The following is a 17,614-nucleotide window of genomic DNA, read 5'->3' as shown; positions in this document are numbered from 1 at the left end:
TGGATCGCCCACCAGGTTAACGAGGCTTTTACCTTCCCTGAAGTGTATACTCTTCTCTTAAGGAAATTTGGATTTCCGTTCCAGTTTCCTAAGATATGTGCCTGCAGAACTCTGGAGTGGCCTTGAGCCCACTGGACTGATTGTATGCAAGCCGTCATTGACCCCAGAAGAGACATTGCAGTCCGCAGAGTGGGAGACCGTTGCTTTTGAAGTCTAGGACCTTGGATATCAGGTTCCTCTGGTGTTCCTCTGGTAGGAAAGATTTTTGATTTCCTGAGTCCAAAAGGACTCCGAGGAATTTTATCACCTTTGATAGTAATAGATGAGACTTCTTCAGATTGGGTATCCAGCCCAAAAGCTGTAGGATGCTCAGAGTTTTGGAAATTCTCTGATTGAGAATTTCGGCGGAAGAACCAATTATTAAAAGGTCGTCCAAGTACGGCACTATAGCGACGTCTTGGTCCCTGATATGAGACACAGCTTCCGCCATGACTCTGGAGAAAACCCTTGAGGCCGAGGAGATCCCGAAGGGAAGAACATTGTATTGATTTTGTGATTGAACTGGACCGCAAATCTTAGATATCTCCTGTGACGAGAATGCATTGGAATATGGAAATAGTCATCCTTGAGGTCTATTGTTGCCATATATGAATGAGGAGCTATCAGAGGGATGGCTGTTTTTGCTGACTCCATTTTGAATTTGCGGTAATTTATTGGTTGAGAGTTTTTAGATTTACTATGATCCGAGCTTGCCCGGAAGGCTTTTTTACCATAAAGATACGGGAATAATGCCCCTTTCCTTGCTCGTTTACCGGAACCATCGAAATAGCTCTCGAGTTTAGTAAATCTTGTAACCCTGACATCATCAGTTTTTGAGTCTCCCGAGATGACGGGGAGGTGACTCTTAAGATCCTGGGAGGAGGCGCATTGAACTCTATCAGAAGACCCTGTTGGATAACACTCACTACCCAAGGGCTGTTGGAGATATTTTGCCAACTGTGAATGAAGTTCGAAAGCCTCCCGCCCACCGGATCGGAGTCATTGTTTTTCTTGTTGTGTTTGTTGGGGAATAAGGATGTTTTTAGGTTTCCCCTTGGCATAACTCCATCTTCCGGTTTTTCCTTTTCCCTTAACCTGGGAGGGCTGGGACTGGGAGGCTCGAAAAAAACGCTTCCTGGGAGGTCTTTGTTCAGGAAGAGTTTTCTTCCTGTCCGTGGCTTTTTCCAGGATGTCATCTAATGAGGGCACAAACACATAGTCACCCTTGAAGGGAATGGAACAGAGTTTTATCTTTGAAGTGACATCTCCACTCCACATTTTTAGCCAGAGAGCTCTTCTGGCTGAATTTGTCTGGAATAAAGATCTGGCGGCCACACGGATAGATTCCAGTGAAGCGTGTGCAAGAAAACCAGTTGCTCTATGTAAAATAGGCAAGGAGTCCAAGACCTCATACCTCGGAGTACCCTGAGAGATTTGGTTTTCTAGCTCTTCTATCCAGCAGAAGAGAGACCGGGCCACGCATGTGGATGCAATATTGAATCTGAGGGCCGAGGTAGAAGTTTCCCAGGACTTTTTGAGAAGGCTCTTAATCTTCCTATCTAAGGGGTCCTTTAACTGGGAGGAGTCTTCGAATGGCAGAGCAGTCTTTTTTGCCACTCTAGCCACCTGAACATCTATTTTTGGGATGTTCCATTTAATTGAATCCTCATCTAGAGGAAACCGATGTTTAAAGTCTGAGGGGGTAGTTAGCCGTTTCTCCGGCAGTTCCCACTCATTATTGATCATGTCTATAATACTTTTATGTACGGGAAAACCAGGTTGTTTTTCAGTATGTATGCCGAATAACTCGTCCTGTATAGACTGAGGAACGGGTTCCTCCTTTAGCCCCATAGTATTCCTCACTGCGGACACCAATTCCTCAATGTATTCAGAGGGAAAAAGATATTTTCTGATTTCCGCAGCTTTATGGGGTAACACATCTTCCCATTTGACTGAAGATGACGTATAAGAACCTTTAGACTCTGACCCAGAATATTCCTGGATCTTTCTCTTTTTGGGAAGTGATGGACCAGGTGAGGATGGTGGTGGCGGTGGAGGGGGGGGGGGGGCGAGCGTGGCCAAAAAGGTCTGGACCTCTTGTCTAACCAGGGAACGTATTTCTTCAATTAGTGAAGGGTGTTCCGCCTGGATTACTTTGTCCGTACAGGGTTGGCACAACTATTTCTCCCAATTTAAGGGAATTTTCACATTACAGGTAGCACATTTGCGTTTAGTAACAGTTTTATGGCCAGGCTTGTCTCCCTGAAATGAGAGAGGAAGCGGTATAAGAAGGTATACTAGAATCTACCTTTAAATGGGACCCATCCCTGCCACACTTACTGGGGCTTGAGGAGCGCTGGGCTCTGCAGCTGCAGGGCAAGACGAATCCATGCTTAAGCAGGCTTACCTGAGACGTCTTCTGCAGCTTATATAGAAAATAAGACTGCACCAGCGCGTGGCAATTAGCCGCCCCTCCCCTCCGCAGTCCCAGGCAGGCGTGCGAGGATGCAGTGTGCCTCACATGCCGTTCGGTAGTCCATAACGCCGGACAGAATATCGCTCCTATGCAGGAGCGCCGACCCAGAAGTGAAGGCACCACGTGACTTCCGGGTCGCCGAACAGGAGGGGGAGACGCCGGAGAGCTCAGGGAGACCTCCGGGATGGGATCACCGGCCCGCTTTATCCCCGCAAGGGGATGCAGGAGGACCGGGAATGCGGTTCTGAATCCGAAGAGACGGGAGCATAACAGAGGAGGAAGCCCTGGGGGCCCTACCACAAATGCCCGGCTAAGATAAATAAGGTACACTGCCAGAGCCGGCCGCGCAGCGCACCAGGAACCTCTCAATGCCCCAGGAACCTCTCAATGCCCCATGGGGGACAGGAAAGACACTGGTTAATGGGAGGTGGGAGGGGTTTTTAACCTCTTGTGCTTCCTGTCCCCCATTAGGGTATGGAGACAACCTCCTGGGCTGTCGTGGAAGGCTACTAGAGAAAGCAGTGCTTGCAGACCTCAAATATTGCTCAGAAAACAACAAGTTCATAATTATTTAGAAACCACAATACTAATGTTTTAACTCAGGAAGAGTTCAGAAATCAATATTTTGTGGGATAACCATGATTTTTAATCACCGCTTTCATGCGTCTTGGCATGCTTTCCACCAGTCTTTCACACTGCTTTTGGGTTACATTATGCCAATCCTGGTACAAAAATTTAAGCTGTTCTTCTTTGTTTGATGGCTTGTGACTATCCATCTTCCTCTTGATTGATGAGCTGGCTCAGGGATAGGAAACAAAAGGTAGTTATTAATGGAGCACACTCGGACTGGGTAGCGGTTAGCAGTGGGGTACCACAGGGGTCAGTATTGGGCCCTCTTCTTTTTAACATATTTATTAATGACCATGTAGGGGGCATTCAGAGTAGAATTTCAATATTTGCAGATGACACTAAACTCTGCAGGGTAATCAATACAGAGGAGGACAATTTTATATTACAGGATGATTTATGTTGTGAATTCTGTGGCAGAGCTCCCTCCTGTGGTCACAAGTGGTACTTCGGCTGATTCTCTCTATGAGCTTCCGTTGGTGGAGGAGAGTGGTACTGCGGCTTCTGAGTTTCCTTCCTCTGGTGATGTGGTGAAGTCGTTAGGTGCTGCTCTATTTAACTCCACCTAGTGCTTTGATCCTGGCCTCCAGTCAATGTTCTAGTATTGGACTTGTTTCCTCCTGGATCGTTCCTGTGGCCTGCTGCTCTGCATAGCTAAGTTTCGCTTGTGTTATTTTTGTTTGCTGTTTTTTCTGTCCAGCTTGCATATTTGGTTTTTCTTGCTCGCTGGAAGCTCTGGGACGCAGAGGGTGTACCTCCGTGCCGTTAGTCGGTATGGAGGGTCTTTTTGCCCCCTTTGCGTGGTTGTTTGTAGGGTTTTGTGTTGACCGCAAAGTTACCTTTCCTATCCTCGCTCTGTTCAGAAAGTCGGGCCTCACTTTGCTAAATCTATTTCATCTCTACGTTTGTCTTTTCATCTTAACTCACAGTCATTATATGTGGGGGGCTGCCTTTTCCTTTGGGGTATTTCTCTGAGGCAAGGTAGGCTTATTTTCTATCTTCAGGCTAGCTAGTTTCTCAGGCTGTGCCGAGTTGCATAGGGAGCGTTAGGCGCAATCCACGGCTGCCTCTAGTGTGGTTGGAGAGGATTAGGGATTGCGGTCAGCAGAGTTCCCACGTCTCAGAGCTCGTTCTATGTTTTTGGGTTATTGTCAGATCACTGTATGTGCTCTGACTTCTATGTCCATTGTGGTACTGAATTACCTGATCATAACAGATTTATGTAAACTAGAAGCTTGGGCTGATAAATGGCAAATGAGCTTTAATGGGGATAAATGTAAGGTCATGCACTTGGGTAGAAGTAATAAGATGTATAATTATGTGCTTAATTCTAAAACTTTGGGCAAAACCGTCAATGAAAAAGACCTGGGTGTATGGGTGGATGACAAACTCATATTCAGTGGCCAGTGTCAGGCAGCTGCTACAAAGGCAAATAAAATAATGGGATGCATTAAAAGAGACATAGATGCTCATGAGGAGAACATAATTTTACCTCTATACAAGTCACTAGTTTGACCACACTTAGAATACTGTGCACAGTTCTGGTCTCCGGTGTATAAGAAAGACATAGCTGAACTGGAGCGGGTGCAGAGAAGAGCGACCAAGGTTATTAGAGGACTGGGGACTCTGCAATACCAAGATAGGTTATTACACTTGGGGCTATTTAGTTTGTAAAAACGAAGACTAAGGGGTGATCTTATTTTAATGTATAAATATATGAGGGGACAGTACAAAGACCTTTCTGATGATCTTTTTAATCATAGACCTGAAACAGGGACAAGGGGGCATCCTCTACATTTGGAGGAAAAAAGGTTTAAGCATAATAACAGACGCGGGTTCTTTACTGTAAGAGCAGTGAGACTATGGAACTCTCTGTCGTATGATGTTGTAATGAGTTATTCATTACTTAAATTGAAGAGGGAACTGGATACATTTCTGGAAAAGTATAATGTTGCAGGGTATATATACTAGATTCCTTGATAGGGTGTTGATCCAGGGAACTAGTCTGATTGCCGTATGTGGAGTCGGGAAGGAATTTTTTTCCCCAATGTGGAGCTTACTCTTTGCCACATGTTTTTTTTTTGCCTTCCTCTGGATCAACATGTTAGGGCATGTTAGGTTAGGCTATGGGTTGAACTAGATTGACTTATAGTCTTCCTTCAACCTTAGTAACTATGTAACTATGTAACTATATTCCAGAGGTTTTCAATGGGGTTCAGGTCTCGAGATTGGGCTGGTCATGACAGGGATTTGATGTGGTGGTCCTTCATCCACACATTGATTGTCCTAGCTGTGTGGCATGGTGTATTGTCCTGCTGGAAGAACCAGTCCTCAGAGCTGGGGAACATTGCCTGAGCAGAAGGAATCAACTGTTTTTCCAGGATAACCTTGTATGGAGCTTGATTCATACGTCCTTCACAAAGATTAACCTACCCAATTCCAGCCTTGCTGAAGCATCCCCAGATCATCACCGATGATCCTCCACCAAATTTCACAGTGGGTGCAAGACACTGTGGCTTGTACGCCTCTCCAGGTCTCCGTCTAACCATTAGATGACCAGGTGTTGGGCAAAGCTGAAAATTAGACTCATCAGAGAAGATTACCTTACTCCAGTTCTCTATGGTTCAATCCTTATGGTCTTTGGCAAACTTCAGCCTGGCTTTCCTTTGCTTCTCATTGATGAAAGGCTTTTTTCTAGCTTTACATGACTTGAGCCCTGCCTCTAGGAGCCTGTTACGAACTGTTCTTGCCGTGCACTTAACCCTAGCTGCCATTTGCCATTCATTTTGTAGGTCACTTGATGTCATCCTGCAATTGCTGAGTGACATTCGAATAAGATGACAGTCATCCCAGTCAGTGGAGAGTCGTTTTCGTCCTCTGCCGGTCTGTAGCTTTGTTGTCCCCAATGTCTGCTGCTTGGCCTTGTTGTAATGGACTGCCATCTTAGAAATTTTAAGGATGGAGGCAACATGACGCTTGCTGTATATCCCTCTGCTAGTAAAGCCAGAATTGAGCCCTTCTTTTCCTCACTCAAGACTTTTCTTTTCAACTCCTTTGGCATGGTTACAAGTTATTTTTTTTTATTCCTATTACTCTTGGGATATTACTAGCACTTGTTTTGCCATCCAGCTTGTCCTATTGCAAGAGGATTGTGAACACCACAGCAGTGTTTTCTATACTTTCCTTCATTAAATAAGATTTGGTTCAGGTGATCACCTAATCAGAAGCACATTAAGTAGAATGAGGTGGAATTCAACTGACACTGGAATTGAATGACTGTCAGACATGTAGAGAAGCTGATTTTTATAAAACCGTTCAGTGGTCTCTTAATTTTTGCCAGAGCTGTAGGTCCATCAACAGAAACATAAAAAAACTAACAACCTAACACATCTATCACTGTTTTTGTTTTTATCAATTTACCCGACTTAAAATTTTCTTTCTTGTTTTTCAGTACTTCCTATGATAAAACAAATGGTATTTTTCAAAACTACAAGTTGACCTGAAAAAAAGGATAATACTGACAAGAAAATAATGTAATTGTTCTTGGAGTAGGGGGAGGAAAAAAAACAGAAGCACAAAAAGGAAAAATGCCTCTCCTGGGAGAAACCACCACTAACATTCAGTAATCTCTGTTACATAGTGAGAAATATCCCTCTTATATCTTTGAGTCAGCAGAGCTCTCTTTTAGAAATATTGTCTAACCTCTTAAAAAATTTGTCTGAGATTTAGAACAAATAACCTCAATCTGGAAATATGTTAACATAATAGAAAACATTACTTCTCTATTCAATCCAACACTTCTAGTCCTGCAGCAATGATTAAACATCTGTCATTCGCTTGGCTGCTGCAGCCAGTCACTCGTTTTAGCTGGGTCATTTGCATATTAACATGTTGGTTCTTCCACATAAATATCATTATCAATTGTCATTATATATTGTGCTCACTTCAATCAAATAATCATGATTTTTTTCTGTGTTTCAGTTTAGAGTTGGTTGTAGATCCATGGATTAAAGACCTTTGGGTTGCCTTAGAAAAAGAATTCTTAACTAGGGCAGAAAATGAAAAACTGATTGGAGAACTCAAGGATGTAAACAACAAAAATCCAGATATTATGAAAGTACCAGGAAATTTGGATATAGACATAGAAACTATTAGTCTCCATAGCGAACTGCCATTGAGTTATACATCTTTACAGAAAGCGGAGTCAAATACTTGCAAAGAAGACGTTGAACATTCCCTTGTTCATTCAGTGCCTCCTCTGTGTGATTGTAGCCTTAATATTCCTTCTCTTTCTCCACTTCATCTGGATGTACAGATTTTTGACTGTATAACAAAGGTAAGCTTTATTGCTCTGTTTGCGCAATAGCATGACAAGGTGGTGGCCAAAAACCAACCAGCTGGATGTATGAAGCGTGAAATAGGGGAGTTCTCGCAAAAAATATTAGGGGGACTCCTACACCTTTATTGAGGTCCGATATTATTGTCAGCTTTTACTAGTAACCATTAATATACAACTTACTGATGCCTTAACGCTTTCTATTCCTTATGCTATATACTGTGTGTGAGAAAATGAGACAAAACCGTGTACTAATAATATTGAATATCTATTACACACACAATTCTTCAGTATATTACATACATACAGTGGGGCAAAAAAGTATTTAGTCAGTCAGCAATAGTGCAAGTTCCACCACTTAAAAAGATGAGAGGCGTCTGTAATTTACATCATAGGTAGACCTCAACGATGGGAGACAAACTGAGAAAAAAAAATCCAGAAAATCACATTGTCTGTTTTTTTATCATTTTATTTGCATATTATGGTGGAAAATAAGTATTTGGTCAGAAACAAAATTTCATCTCAATACTTTGTAATATATCCTTTGTTGGCAATGACAGAGGTCAAACGTTTTCTGCAAGTCTTCACAAGGTTGCCACACACTGTTGTTAGTATGTTGGCCCATTTCTCCATGCAGATCTCCTCTAGAGCAGTGATGTTTTTGGCTTTTCGCTTGGCAACACGGACTTTCAACTCCCTCCAAAGGTTTTCTATAGGGTTGAGATCTGGAGACTGGCTAGGCCACTCCAGGACCTTGAAATGCTTCTTACGAAGCCACTCCTTCGTTGCCCTGGCGGTGTGCTTTGGATCATTGTCATGTTGAAAGACCCAGCCACGTTTCATCTTCAATGCCCTTGCTGATGGAAGGAGGTTTGCACTCAAAATCTCACGATACATGGCCCCATTCATTCTTTCATGTACCCGGATCAGTCGTCCTGGCCCCTTTGCAGAGAAACAGCCCCAAAGCATGATGTTTCCACCACCATGCTTTACAGTAGGTATGGTGTTTGATGGATGCAACTCAGTATTCTTTTTCCTCCAAACACGACAAGTTGTGTTTCTACCAAACAGTTCCAGTTTGGTTTCATCAGACCATAGGACATTCTCTCAAAACTCCTCTGGATCATCCAAATGCTCTCTAGCAAACTTCAGACGGGCCCGGACATGTACTGGCTTAAGCAGTGGGACACGTCTGGCACTGCAGGATCTGAGTCCATGGTGGCGTAGTGTGTTACTTATGGTAGGCCTTGTTACATTGGTCCCAGCTCTCTGCAGTTCAGTCACTAGGTCCCCCCGCGTGGTTCTGGGATTTTTGCTCACCGTTCTTGTGTTCATTCTGACCCCACGGGGTGGGATTTTGCGTGGAGCCCCAGATCGAGGGAGATTATCAGTGGTCTTGTATGTCTTCCATTTTCTAATTATTGCTCCCACTGTTGATTTCTTCACTCCAAGCTGGTTGGCTATTGCAGATTCAGTCTTCCCAGCCTGGTGCAGGGCTACAATTTTGTTTCTGGTGTCCTTTGACAGCTCTTTGGTCTTCACCACAGTGGAGTTTGGAGTCAGACTGTTTGAGGGTGTGCACAGGTGTCTTTTTATACTGATAACAAGTTTAAACAGGTGCCATTACTACAGGTAATGAGTGGAGGAAAGAGGAGACTCTTAAAGAAGAAGTTACAGGTCTGTGAGAGCCAGAAATCTTGATTGTTTGTTTCTGACCAAATACTTATTTTCCACCATAATATGCAAATAAAATGTTAAAAAAACAGACAATGTGATTTTCTGGATTTTTTTTTTCTCAGTTTGTCTCCCATAGTTGAGGTCTACCTATGATGTAAATTACAGACGCCTCTCATCTTTTTAAGTGGTGGAACTTGCACTATTGCTGACTGACTAAATACTTTTTTGCCCCACTGTATATCTTTATACCCAAGATGGGTACACTACACTAATGCTATACTAACGCTAATACAGTAATAGCACAACACTACCTCACAACCACACATTGAAACCCACAATCACCTAATGATATTTTGCACCCACGTTACCTAATCACACACATCCAATATCAGCCCACACACCTAACAAAAAACTGTCCCTATATGGAGATTAGAGGGTTATTAGTTAGGGTTTGCTATACAGGGGGTTAATGCAGGGATCTCAGAGGTTACCTAGCCTAGTGTGCTAATCATGATGCCGATGTAGACAGAGAGATATTCTGGGCGGCTATTGGGATTTTAAGCCCAGCATAAAAGGGGCATGTCCAGTACCAGGTGCGTGAGATGATGTCACCACTCTATTGTATTTTTCCCCACTGACTGGCTAAGGTTCATTCCCCAATCCTGGCTGCACCTGTTTTTTCGGACATTGACTGGACATTCCTTTGTCTCTCCTCATCCTCCCTCAGCAACCACGCTGTGGTATTATACCGTATATACTCGAGTATAAGCTGACCCCCCCTAATTTTGCCACAAAAAACTGGGAAGACTTATTGACTCGAGTATAAGCCTAGGGTGGAAAATGCAGCAGCTACCGGTAAATGTCAAAAATAAAAATAGATACCAATAAAAGTAAAATTAATTGAGATATCAGTAGGTTAAGTGTTTTTGAATATCCATATTGAATCAGGAGCCCCATATAATGCTCCATGCAGTTAATGATGGCCCAATAAGATGCTCCATACAAAATACGCCCTGTTGTGAATTCTGTGGCTGAGTTCACTTCTGTGGTCACAAGTGGTATTGCAGTCTCTGGGCTTCCTCCCTCAGGTGTTTTGGTGAGCTCGTTGGCTGCCTTGCTATTTAGCTCCACTTGAGTCTGTCTTCCTTGCTCCTTGTCAATGTTCCAGTGTTGGATCTGAGCTACTGCATCTTTCCTTGGGCCTGCTGCTCTGCTAGATAAGTGCTTCTAGTTTGTTTTCTGTTTTTTCTGTCCAGCTTGTTATTATCTTTTGCTGGAAGCTCTGAGAAGCAAAGGGGTGCACCGCCGTGCTGTTAGTTCGGCACGGTGGGTCTTTTTTGCCCCTTTGCGTGGTTTTCGTTTTAGGGTTTTTTGTAGACTGCATAGTTCTCTTTGCTATCCTCGCTCTGTCTAGAATATCGGGCCTCACTTTGCTGAATCTATTTCATTCCTACGTTTGTCTTTTCATCTTGCTAACAGTCATTATGTGTGGGGGCTGCCTATTCCTTTGGGGTATTTCTCTGAGGTAAGTCAGGCTTGTATTTCTATCTTCAGGCTAGTCAGCTCCTCAGGCAGTGCCGAGTTGCATAGGTAGTTGATAGGCGCAATCCACTGCTGCTTCCAGTTGTGTGAGGACAGTTCAGGTACTGCAGTCTACAGAGATTCCACGTCTCAGAGCTCGTCCTATTGTTTTGGGTTTTTGCCAGATCTCTGTATGTGCGCTGATTACTGCACGCTGTGTTGCCTGATTGCCAGCCATAACAGTACAAGGAGCCAATTCAATGATTTCCAATAGAGGGAAAAAAGAAATCCTGACATCATTTTTTTTTTTCTTAGCTCTGTCTTCAGTCTTTTTTTTTCCCCTAGACATTAGAGTGCTTCAGGACACAGCTGTGGACATGGATATTCAGGCTCTGTGCTCCTCAATGGATAATCTCGTTGTAAATGTACAAAAGATTCAAGATACTATTGATCAGAAATCGATGCTAGAACCAAGAATTCCGATTCCTGATTTGTTTTTTGGTGACAGAACTAAGTTCCTGAGCTTCAGAAATAATTGTAAGCTATTTTTGGCCTTGAAACCTCATTCTTCTGGTAATCCTATTCAACAGGTTTTGATTATTATTTCTTTTTTGCGCGGCGACCCACAGGACTGGGCGTTTTCTCTTGCACCAGGAGATTCTGCATTGAGTAATATTGATGCATTTTTCCAGGCGCTGGGATTGCTTTACGATGAGCCTAATTCAGTGGATCAAGCTGAGAAAAATCTGCTGGCTTTATGCCAGGGTCAGGAGGATGTAGAAGTATATTGTCAGAAATTTAGAAAATGGTCAGTACTCACTCTGTGGAATGAATCTGCACTAGCGGCTTTGTTCAGAAAGGGTCTCTCTGAAGCTCTTAAGGATGTAATGGTGGGATTTCCTATGCCTGCTGGTTTGAATGAGTCTATGTCCTTGGCCATTCAGATCGGTCGTCGCTTGCGCGAGCGTAAATCTGTGCACCATCTGGAGGTATTGTCTGAGAGTAAGCCTGAGCCTATGCAGTGCAACAGGACTATGACTAAAGTAGAACGGCACGAACACAGACGTCTGAACAGACTGTGTTTCTATTGTGGTGATTCTACTCATGCTATTTCTAATTGTCCTAAACGCACTAGGCGGTTCGATAGCTCTGCCGTTATTGGTACTGTACAGTCCAAATTCCTTTTGTCCATTACCTTAATGTGCTCTTTGTCATCATATTCTGTCATGGCGTTTGTGGATTCAGGCGCTGCCCTGAATCTGATGGATTTGGATTATGCTAAACGTTGTGGATTTTTCTTGGAGCCTTTGCGGTGTCCTATTCCGTTGAGAGGAATTGATGCTACACCTCTGGCCAAGAATAAGCCTCAGTACTGGGCCCAGCTGACCATGTGCATGGCTCCTGCACATCAGGAAGTTATTCGCTTTTTGGTACTGCATAATTTGCATGATGTGGTCGTGTTGGGGTTGCCATGGCTACAAACCCATAATCCAGTATTGGATTGGAACTCTATGTCGGTAACCAGCTGGGGTTGTCAGGGAGTACATGGTGATGTTCCATTTTTGTCTATTTCGTCATCCATTCCTTCTGACATCCCAGAGTTCTTGTCGGACTTTCAGGATGTATTTGAAGAGTCCAAGTCTGATGCCCTTCCTCCGCATAGGAATTGTGATTGTGCTATCGATTTGATTCCTGGTAGTAAATTCCCTAAGGGTCGTTTATTTAATTTGTCCGTACCTGAACACACCGCTATGCGCAGTTATGTGAAGGAGTCCCTGGAGAAGGGACATATTCGCCCATCGTCGTCACCATTGGGAGCAGGGTTCTTTTTTGTAGCCAAGAAGGATGGTTCGCTAAGACCGTGTATTGATTACCGCCTTCTTAATAAGATCACTGTTAAGTTTCAGTATCCCTTGCCATTGATTTCTGACTTGTTTGCTCGGATTAAGGGGGCTAGTTGGTTTACTAAGATTGATCTTCGTGGTGCGTATAATCTGGTGAGAATCAGGCAGGGAGATGAATGGAAAACGGCATTTAATACGCCCGAGGGTCATTTTGAGTATCTGGTGATGCCGTTCGGACTTGCCAATGCTCCATCTGTTTTTCAGTCTTTTATGCATGACATTTTTCGTGAGTATCTGGATAAATTCTTGATTGTTTACTTGGATGACATTTTGATCTTCTCAGATGATTGGGAGTCTCATGTAAAGCAAGTCAGAATGGTTTTCCAGGTACTGCGTGCTAATTCCTTGTTCGTGAAGGGATCAAAGTGTCTCTTCGGTGTGCAGAAAGTTTCATTTTTGGGGTTCATCTTTTCCCCTTCTACTATCGAGATGGATCCGGTTAAGGTTCAGGCCATCCAGGATTGGACTCAGCCGACATCTCTAAAAAGTTTGCAGAAATTCCTGGGCTTTGCTAATTTTTATCGTCGCTTCATCTGTAATTTTTCTAGCATTGCCAGACCATTGACCGATTTGACCAAGAAGGGTGCTGATTTGGTTAATTGGTCTTCTGCTGCCGTGGAAGCTTTTCAGGAGTTGAAGCGTCGTTTTTGCTGTGCCCCTGTGTTGTGTCAACCTGATCTTTCTCTTCCGTTCCAGGTCGAGGTTGATGCTTCTGAGATTGGTGCAGGGGCGGTTTTGTCACAGAGAGGTTCTGGTTGCTCAGTGTTCAAACCATGTGCTTTCTTTTCCAGGAAATTTTCTGCTGCTGAGCGTAATTATGATGTGGGCAACCGAGAGTTGCTGGCCATGAAGTGGGCATTCGAGGAGTGGCGTCATTGGCTTGAGGGTGCTAAGCATCGCGTGGTGGTTTTGACTGATCATAAGAACCTTACTTATCTTGAGTCTGCCAAGCGCTTGAATCCTAGACAGGCCCGTTGGTCGTTATTTTTTGCTCGTTTTGATTTTGTGATTTCATACCTTCCGGGCTCTAAAAATGTGAAGGCGGATGCTCTGTCTAGGAGTTTTGTGCCCGACTCTCCGGGGTTATCTGAGCCGGCGAGTATCCTCAAGGAAGGAGTCATTGTGTCTGCCATCTCCCCTGATTTGCGGAGAGTGTTGCAGAAATTTCAGGCTAATAAACCTGATCGTTGTCCGGCCGACAAACTGTTCGTCCCTGATAGGTGGACTAGTAAAGTTATCTCTGAACTTCATTGTTCGGTGCTGGCCGGTCATCCAGGAATCTTTGGTACCAGGGAGTTGGTTGCTAGATCCTTCTGGTGGCCATCTCTGTCGCGGGATGTGCGTGCTTTTGTGCAGTCCTGTGGAATTTGTGCTAGGGCTAAGCCCTGCTGTTCACGTGCCAGTGGGTTGCTTTTGCCCTTGCCGGTCCCGAAGAGGCCTTGGACACATATTTCGATGGATTTCATTTCTGACCTTCCCGTTTCTCAAAAGATGTCTGTCATTTGGGTGGTCTGTGATCGCTTTTCTAAAATGGTCCATCTGGTGCCCTTGGTTAAATTGCCTTCCTCCTCTGATTTGGTGCCTTTGTTCTTCCAGCATGTGGTTCGTTTACATGGCATTCCTGAGAATATTGTTTCTGACAGAGGTTCCCAGTTTGTCTCAAGGTTCTGGCGAGCCTTTTGTGGTAGGATGGGCATTGACCTATCTTTTTCCTCGGCCTTCCATCCTCAGACTAATGGCCAGACCGAACGAACCAATCAGACCTTGGAAACATATCTGAGATGTTTTGTTTCCGCTGACCAGGATGATTGGGTGTCATTTTTGCCGTTGGCTGAGTTCGCCCTTAATAATCGGGCCAGCTCGGCTACCTTGGTCTCTCCATTTTTCTGCAATTCTGGGTTCCATCCTCGTTTCTCTTCAGGACAGGTTGAGTCTTCGGACTGTCCTGGTGTGGATTATGTGGTGGACAGGTTGCAGCAGATCTGGACTCAGGTAGTGGACAATTTGACCTTGTCCCAGGAGAAGGCTCAGCTTTTCGCTAATCGCAGACGCCGTGTGGGACCCCGACTTCGTGTTGGGGATCTGGTTTGGTTATCTTCTCGTCATATACCTATGAAGGTTTCCTCTCCTAAATTTAAACCTCGTTTTATTGGTCCGTATAGGATTTCTGAGATTCTCAATCCGGTGTCTTTTCGTCTGACCCTCCCAGACTCCTTTTCCATACATAATGTATTCCATAGGTCGTTGTTGAGGAGATACGTGGCACCTATGGTTCCATCTGTGGAGCCTCCTGCCCCTGTTTTGGTGGAGGGGGAATTGGAGTATATTGTGGAGAAGATTTTGGATTCTCGTGTCTCTAGACGGAAACTCCAGTATCTTGTCAAATGGAAGGGTTATGCTCAGGAAGATAATTCCTGGGTTTTTGCCTCTGATGTCCATGCCCCAGATCTTGTTCGTGCCTTTCATGTGGCTCATCCTGGTCGGCCTGGGGGTTCTGGTGAGGGTTCGGTGACCCCTCCTCAAGGGGGGGGTACTGTTGTGAATTCTGTGGCTGAGTTCACTTCTGTGGTCACAAGTGGTATTGCAGTCTCTGGGCTTCCTCCCTCAGGTGTTTTGGTGAGCTCGTTGGCTGCCTTGCTATTTAGCTCCACTTGAGTCTGTCTTCCTTGCTCCTTGTCAATGTTCCAGTGTTGGATCTGAGCTACTGCATCTTTCCTTGGGCCTGCTGCTCTGCTAGATAAGTGCTTCTAGTTTGTTTTCTGTTTTTTCTGTCCAGCTTGTTATTATCTTTTGCTGGAAGCTCTGAGAAGCAAAGGGGTGCACCGCCGTGCTGTTAGTTCGGCACGGTGGGTCTTTTTTGCCCCTTTGCGTGGTTTTCGTTTTAGGGTTTTTTGTAGACTGCATAGTTCTCTTTGCTATCCTCGCTCTGTCTAGAATATCGGGCCTCACTTTGCTGAATCTATTTCATTCCTACGTTTGTCTTTTCATCTTGCTAACAGTCATTATGTGTGGGGGCTGCCTATTCCTTTGGGGTATTTCTCTGAGGTAAGTCAGGCTTGTATTTCTATCTTCAGGCTAGTCAGCTCCTCAGGCAGTGCCGAGTTGCATAGGTAGTTGATAGGCGCAATCCACTGCTGCTTCCAGTTGTGTGAGGACAGTTCAGGTACTGCAGTCTACAGAGATTCCACGTCTCAGAGCTCGTCCTATTGTTTTGGGTTTTTGCCAGATCTCTGTATGTGCGCTGATTACTGCACGCTGTGTTGCCTGATTGCCAGCCATAACAACGCCCTAGGTAATGCTCCATACAGTTTGTGATGGGCCCCATAAGATGCTCCATATTAAAATACGCCCCATATAATGCTGCACAAAGATTAATAATGGCCCCATGAGATGCTCCATAGACACATTTGCCCCATACAATGCTGTATAAAGGTTGATGGCCCCATAAGATGCTCCACACATTATAGCCCAATAAGATGCTCCATACATTGTGGCCCCATAAGATGCTCCATACATTGTGGCCCCATAAGATGCTTCATACATTGTGGCCCCATAAGATGCTCCATACATTGTGGCCCCATATGCTGTTGCTGCGATTAAAATAAAAAAAAATCACATACTCCCCTCTCTTCGCTCAGGCCCCCGGGACTTGCGATAGTCACCTTCCTCGTTCCACTCGACGCTCTGTCTTCCATCCTCCGCACTGACTGTTCAGGCAGAGGGCGGCGTGCACACTAATCGTGTCATTGCGCCCTCTGACCTGAACAGTAAGTGCAGAGGATGGAAGACAGAGCAGCGCACAGCGGTGGAACGAGGAAGGTGACTATCGTGCAATGCTCACCCGATATACTCTCCTGCTCCCAGCGCGGTCCCTGGCAGAGTCTCAATGTCAGATAGTCTCCAGGAGCCGGCGGCATCCTCCTGTGTTCAGCGGTCATGTACCGCTCATTACAGTAATGAATGTGTCCATATTCATTACTTTAATGAGCGGTACCACGTGACCGCTGAACACAGGAAGAGCTGCCAGGAGACCATGGGACATGCAAGGACAGCGCCAGGAGCAGGCGAGTATGTCACCATGCCGTTCCCCCTCACCCGCCGACACTGACTCCAGTATAAGCCGAGAGGGTCACTTTTAGCCCAAAAAAGTGGGCTGAAAATCTCGGCTTATACTCGAGTAGATACGGTATATAATATGTATTAGTAATATACCTTTGTAGGAAAGAAGAAGCGCAAATAGTGTCTTATCTCACAATTTAAGAGAAGATTCACCAGTAATGTAACTGCTCACCTGATGTAAAATATTCACAAGCACATATTGCCGGCTGCCGCAGATCCACCGGTCGTCATGCGACCGTAGCTGAATCGCTGAATAGGAGGATTTGTGGCTTATGATACGCGCTGCCAACTAATCCAAATCAGACCAAATGTATAATTGAACAGTGGTTTATTCTATGCGTTTCGGAGTGCATATGACTCCTTCCTCAGGAAAATGCCACAAGGATTGTCCACAAATCCTCCTATTCAGCGATATAATATGTATTGTGACAAAGTCACATTGTGGAGATTGCAGATCTCCTGTATTGAAAGCCTTTGCTAAAAGGACTAAGCAACTGGACTCTAAGGAAGGTGGGCTAACCAGCGCTATTGAATGGACTTGTTACTTTTTTGTTTTATGTGCTGGACGACGGCTTCATTTACGTTTTATGAAGATGTGTTTTATGAGGACTGCAATAAACCAGATGGACAGTAAATAGACATAGCCGAGTCAGTCAATCTACCACAGTTGAGTAAATGCTAGAAGTGCGTGCAGGTAAGAACCCCAGGAAGCAAGTGTGTCGGCTGTGGACAAACTGCAAGTCCTGGGTGAAGGCGCCCTCAAGGATGAAACGGTGGTCAGACAAAATGGGGGAGCTAATCGTGCACCTGGTCCAAAGCCAGCAGCAGCACCAACAGCAGCTGGCACAACAAGAGATAAGTAAGCTACTGATGCAACAGCTCCAACAACAGCAGCAGCAGATGGAGTTATTCACA

At 44.7% G+C, this 17,614-nt stretch overlaps 1 protein-coding gene across 4 annotated transcripts in view; it reads left to right on the top strand.

Annotated features, from left to right (window-relative positions):
* MTRR (5-methyltetrahydrofolate-homocysteine methyltransferase reductase) overlaps positions 1-17,614 on the top strand; it is an 831,186-nt gene that overhangs the window by 364,751 nt on the left and 448,821 nt on the right. For all 4 annotated transcript variants that reach the window (XM_069730413.1, XM_069730414.1, XM_069730415.1 and 1 more), the window contains exon 5: positions 7,124-7,478. In XM_069730413.1, the coding sequence (XP_069586514.1) occupies positions 7,124-7,478 (355 nt within the window). The remainder of the gene's footprint in view (positions 1-7,123; positions 7,479-17,614) is intronic.

Source organism: Ranitomeya imitator, chromosome 6, assembly GCF_032444005.1.
Source record: "Ranitomeya imitator isolate aRanImi1 chromosome 6, aRanImi1.pri, whole genome shotgun sequence".
NCBI classification, from domain to species: Eukaryota; Metazoa; Chordata; class Amphibia; order Anura; family Dendrobatidae; genus Ranitomeya; species Ranitomeya imitator.
The sequence above is the reverse complement of the archived record's forward strand: the minus strand, read 5'-3'. Positions and strand labels throughout refer to the sequence as shown.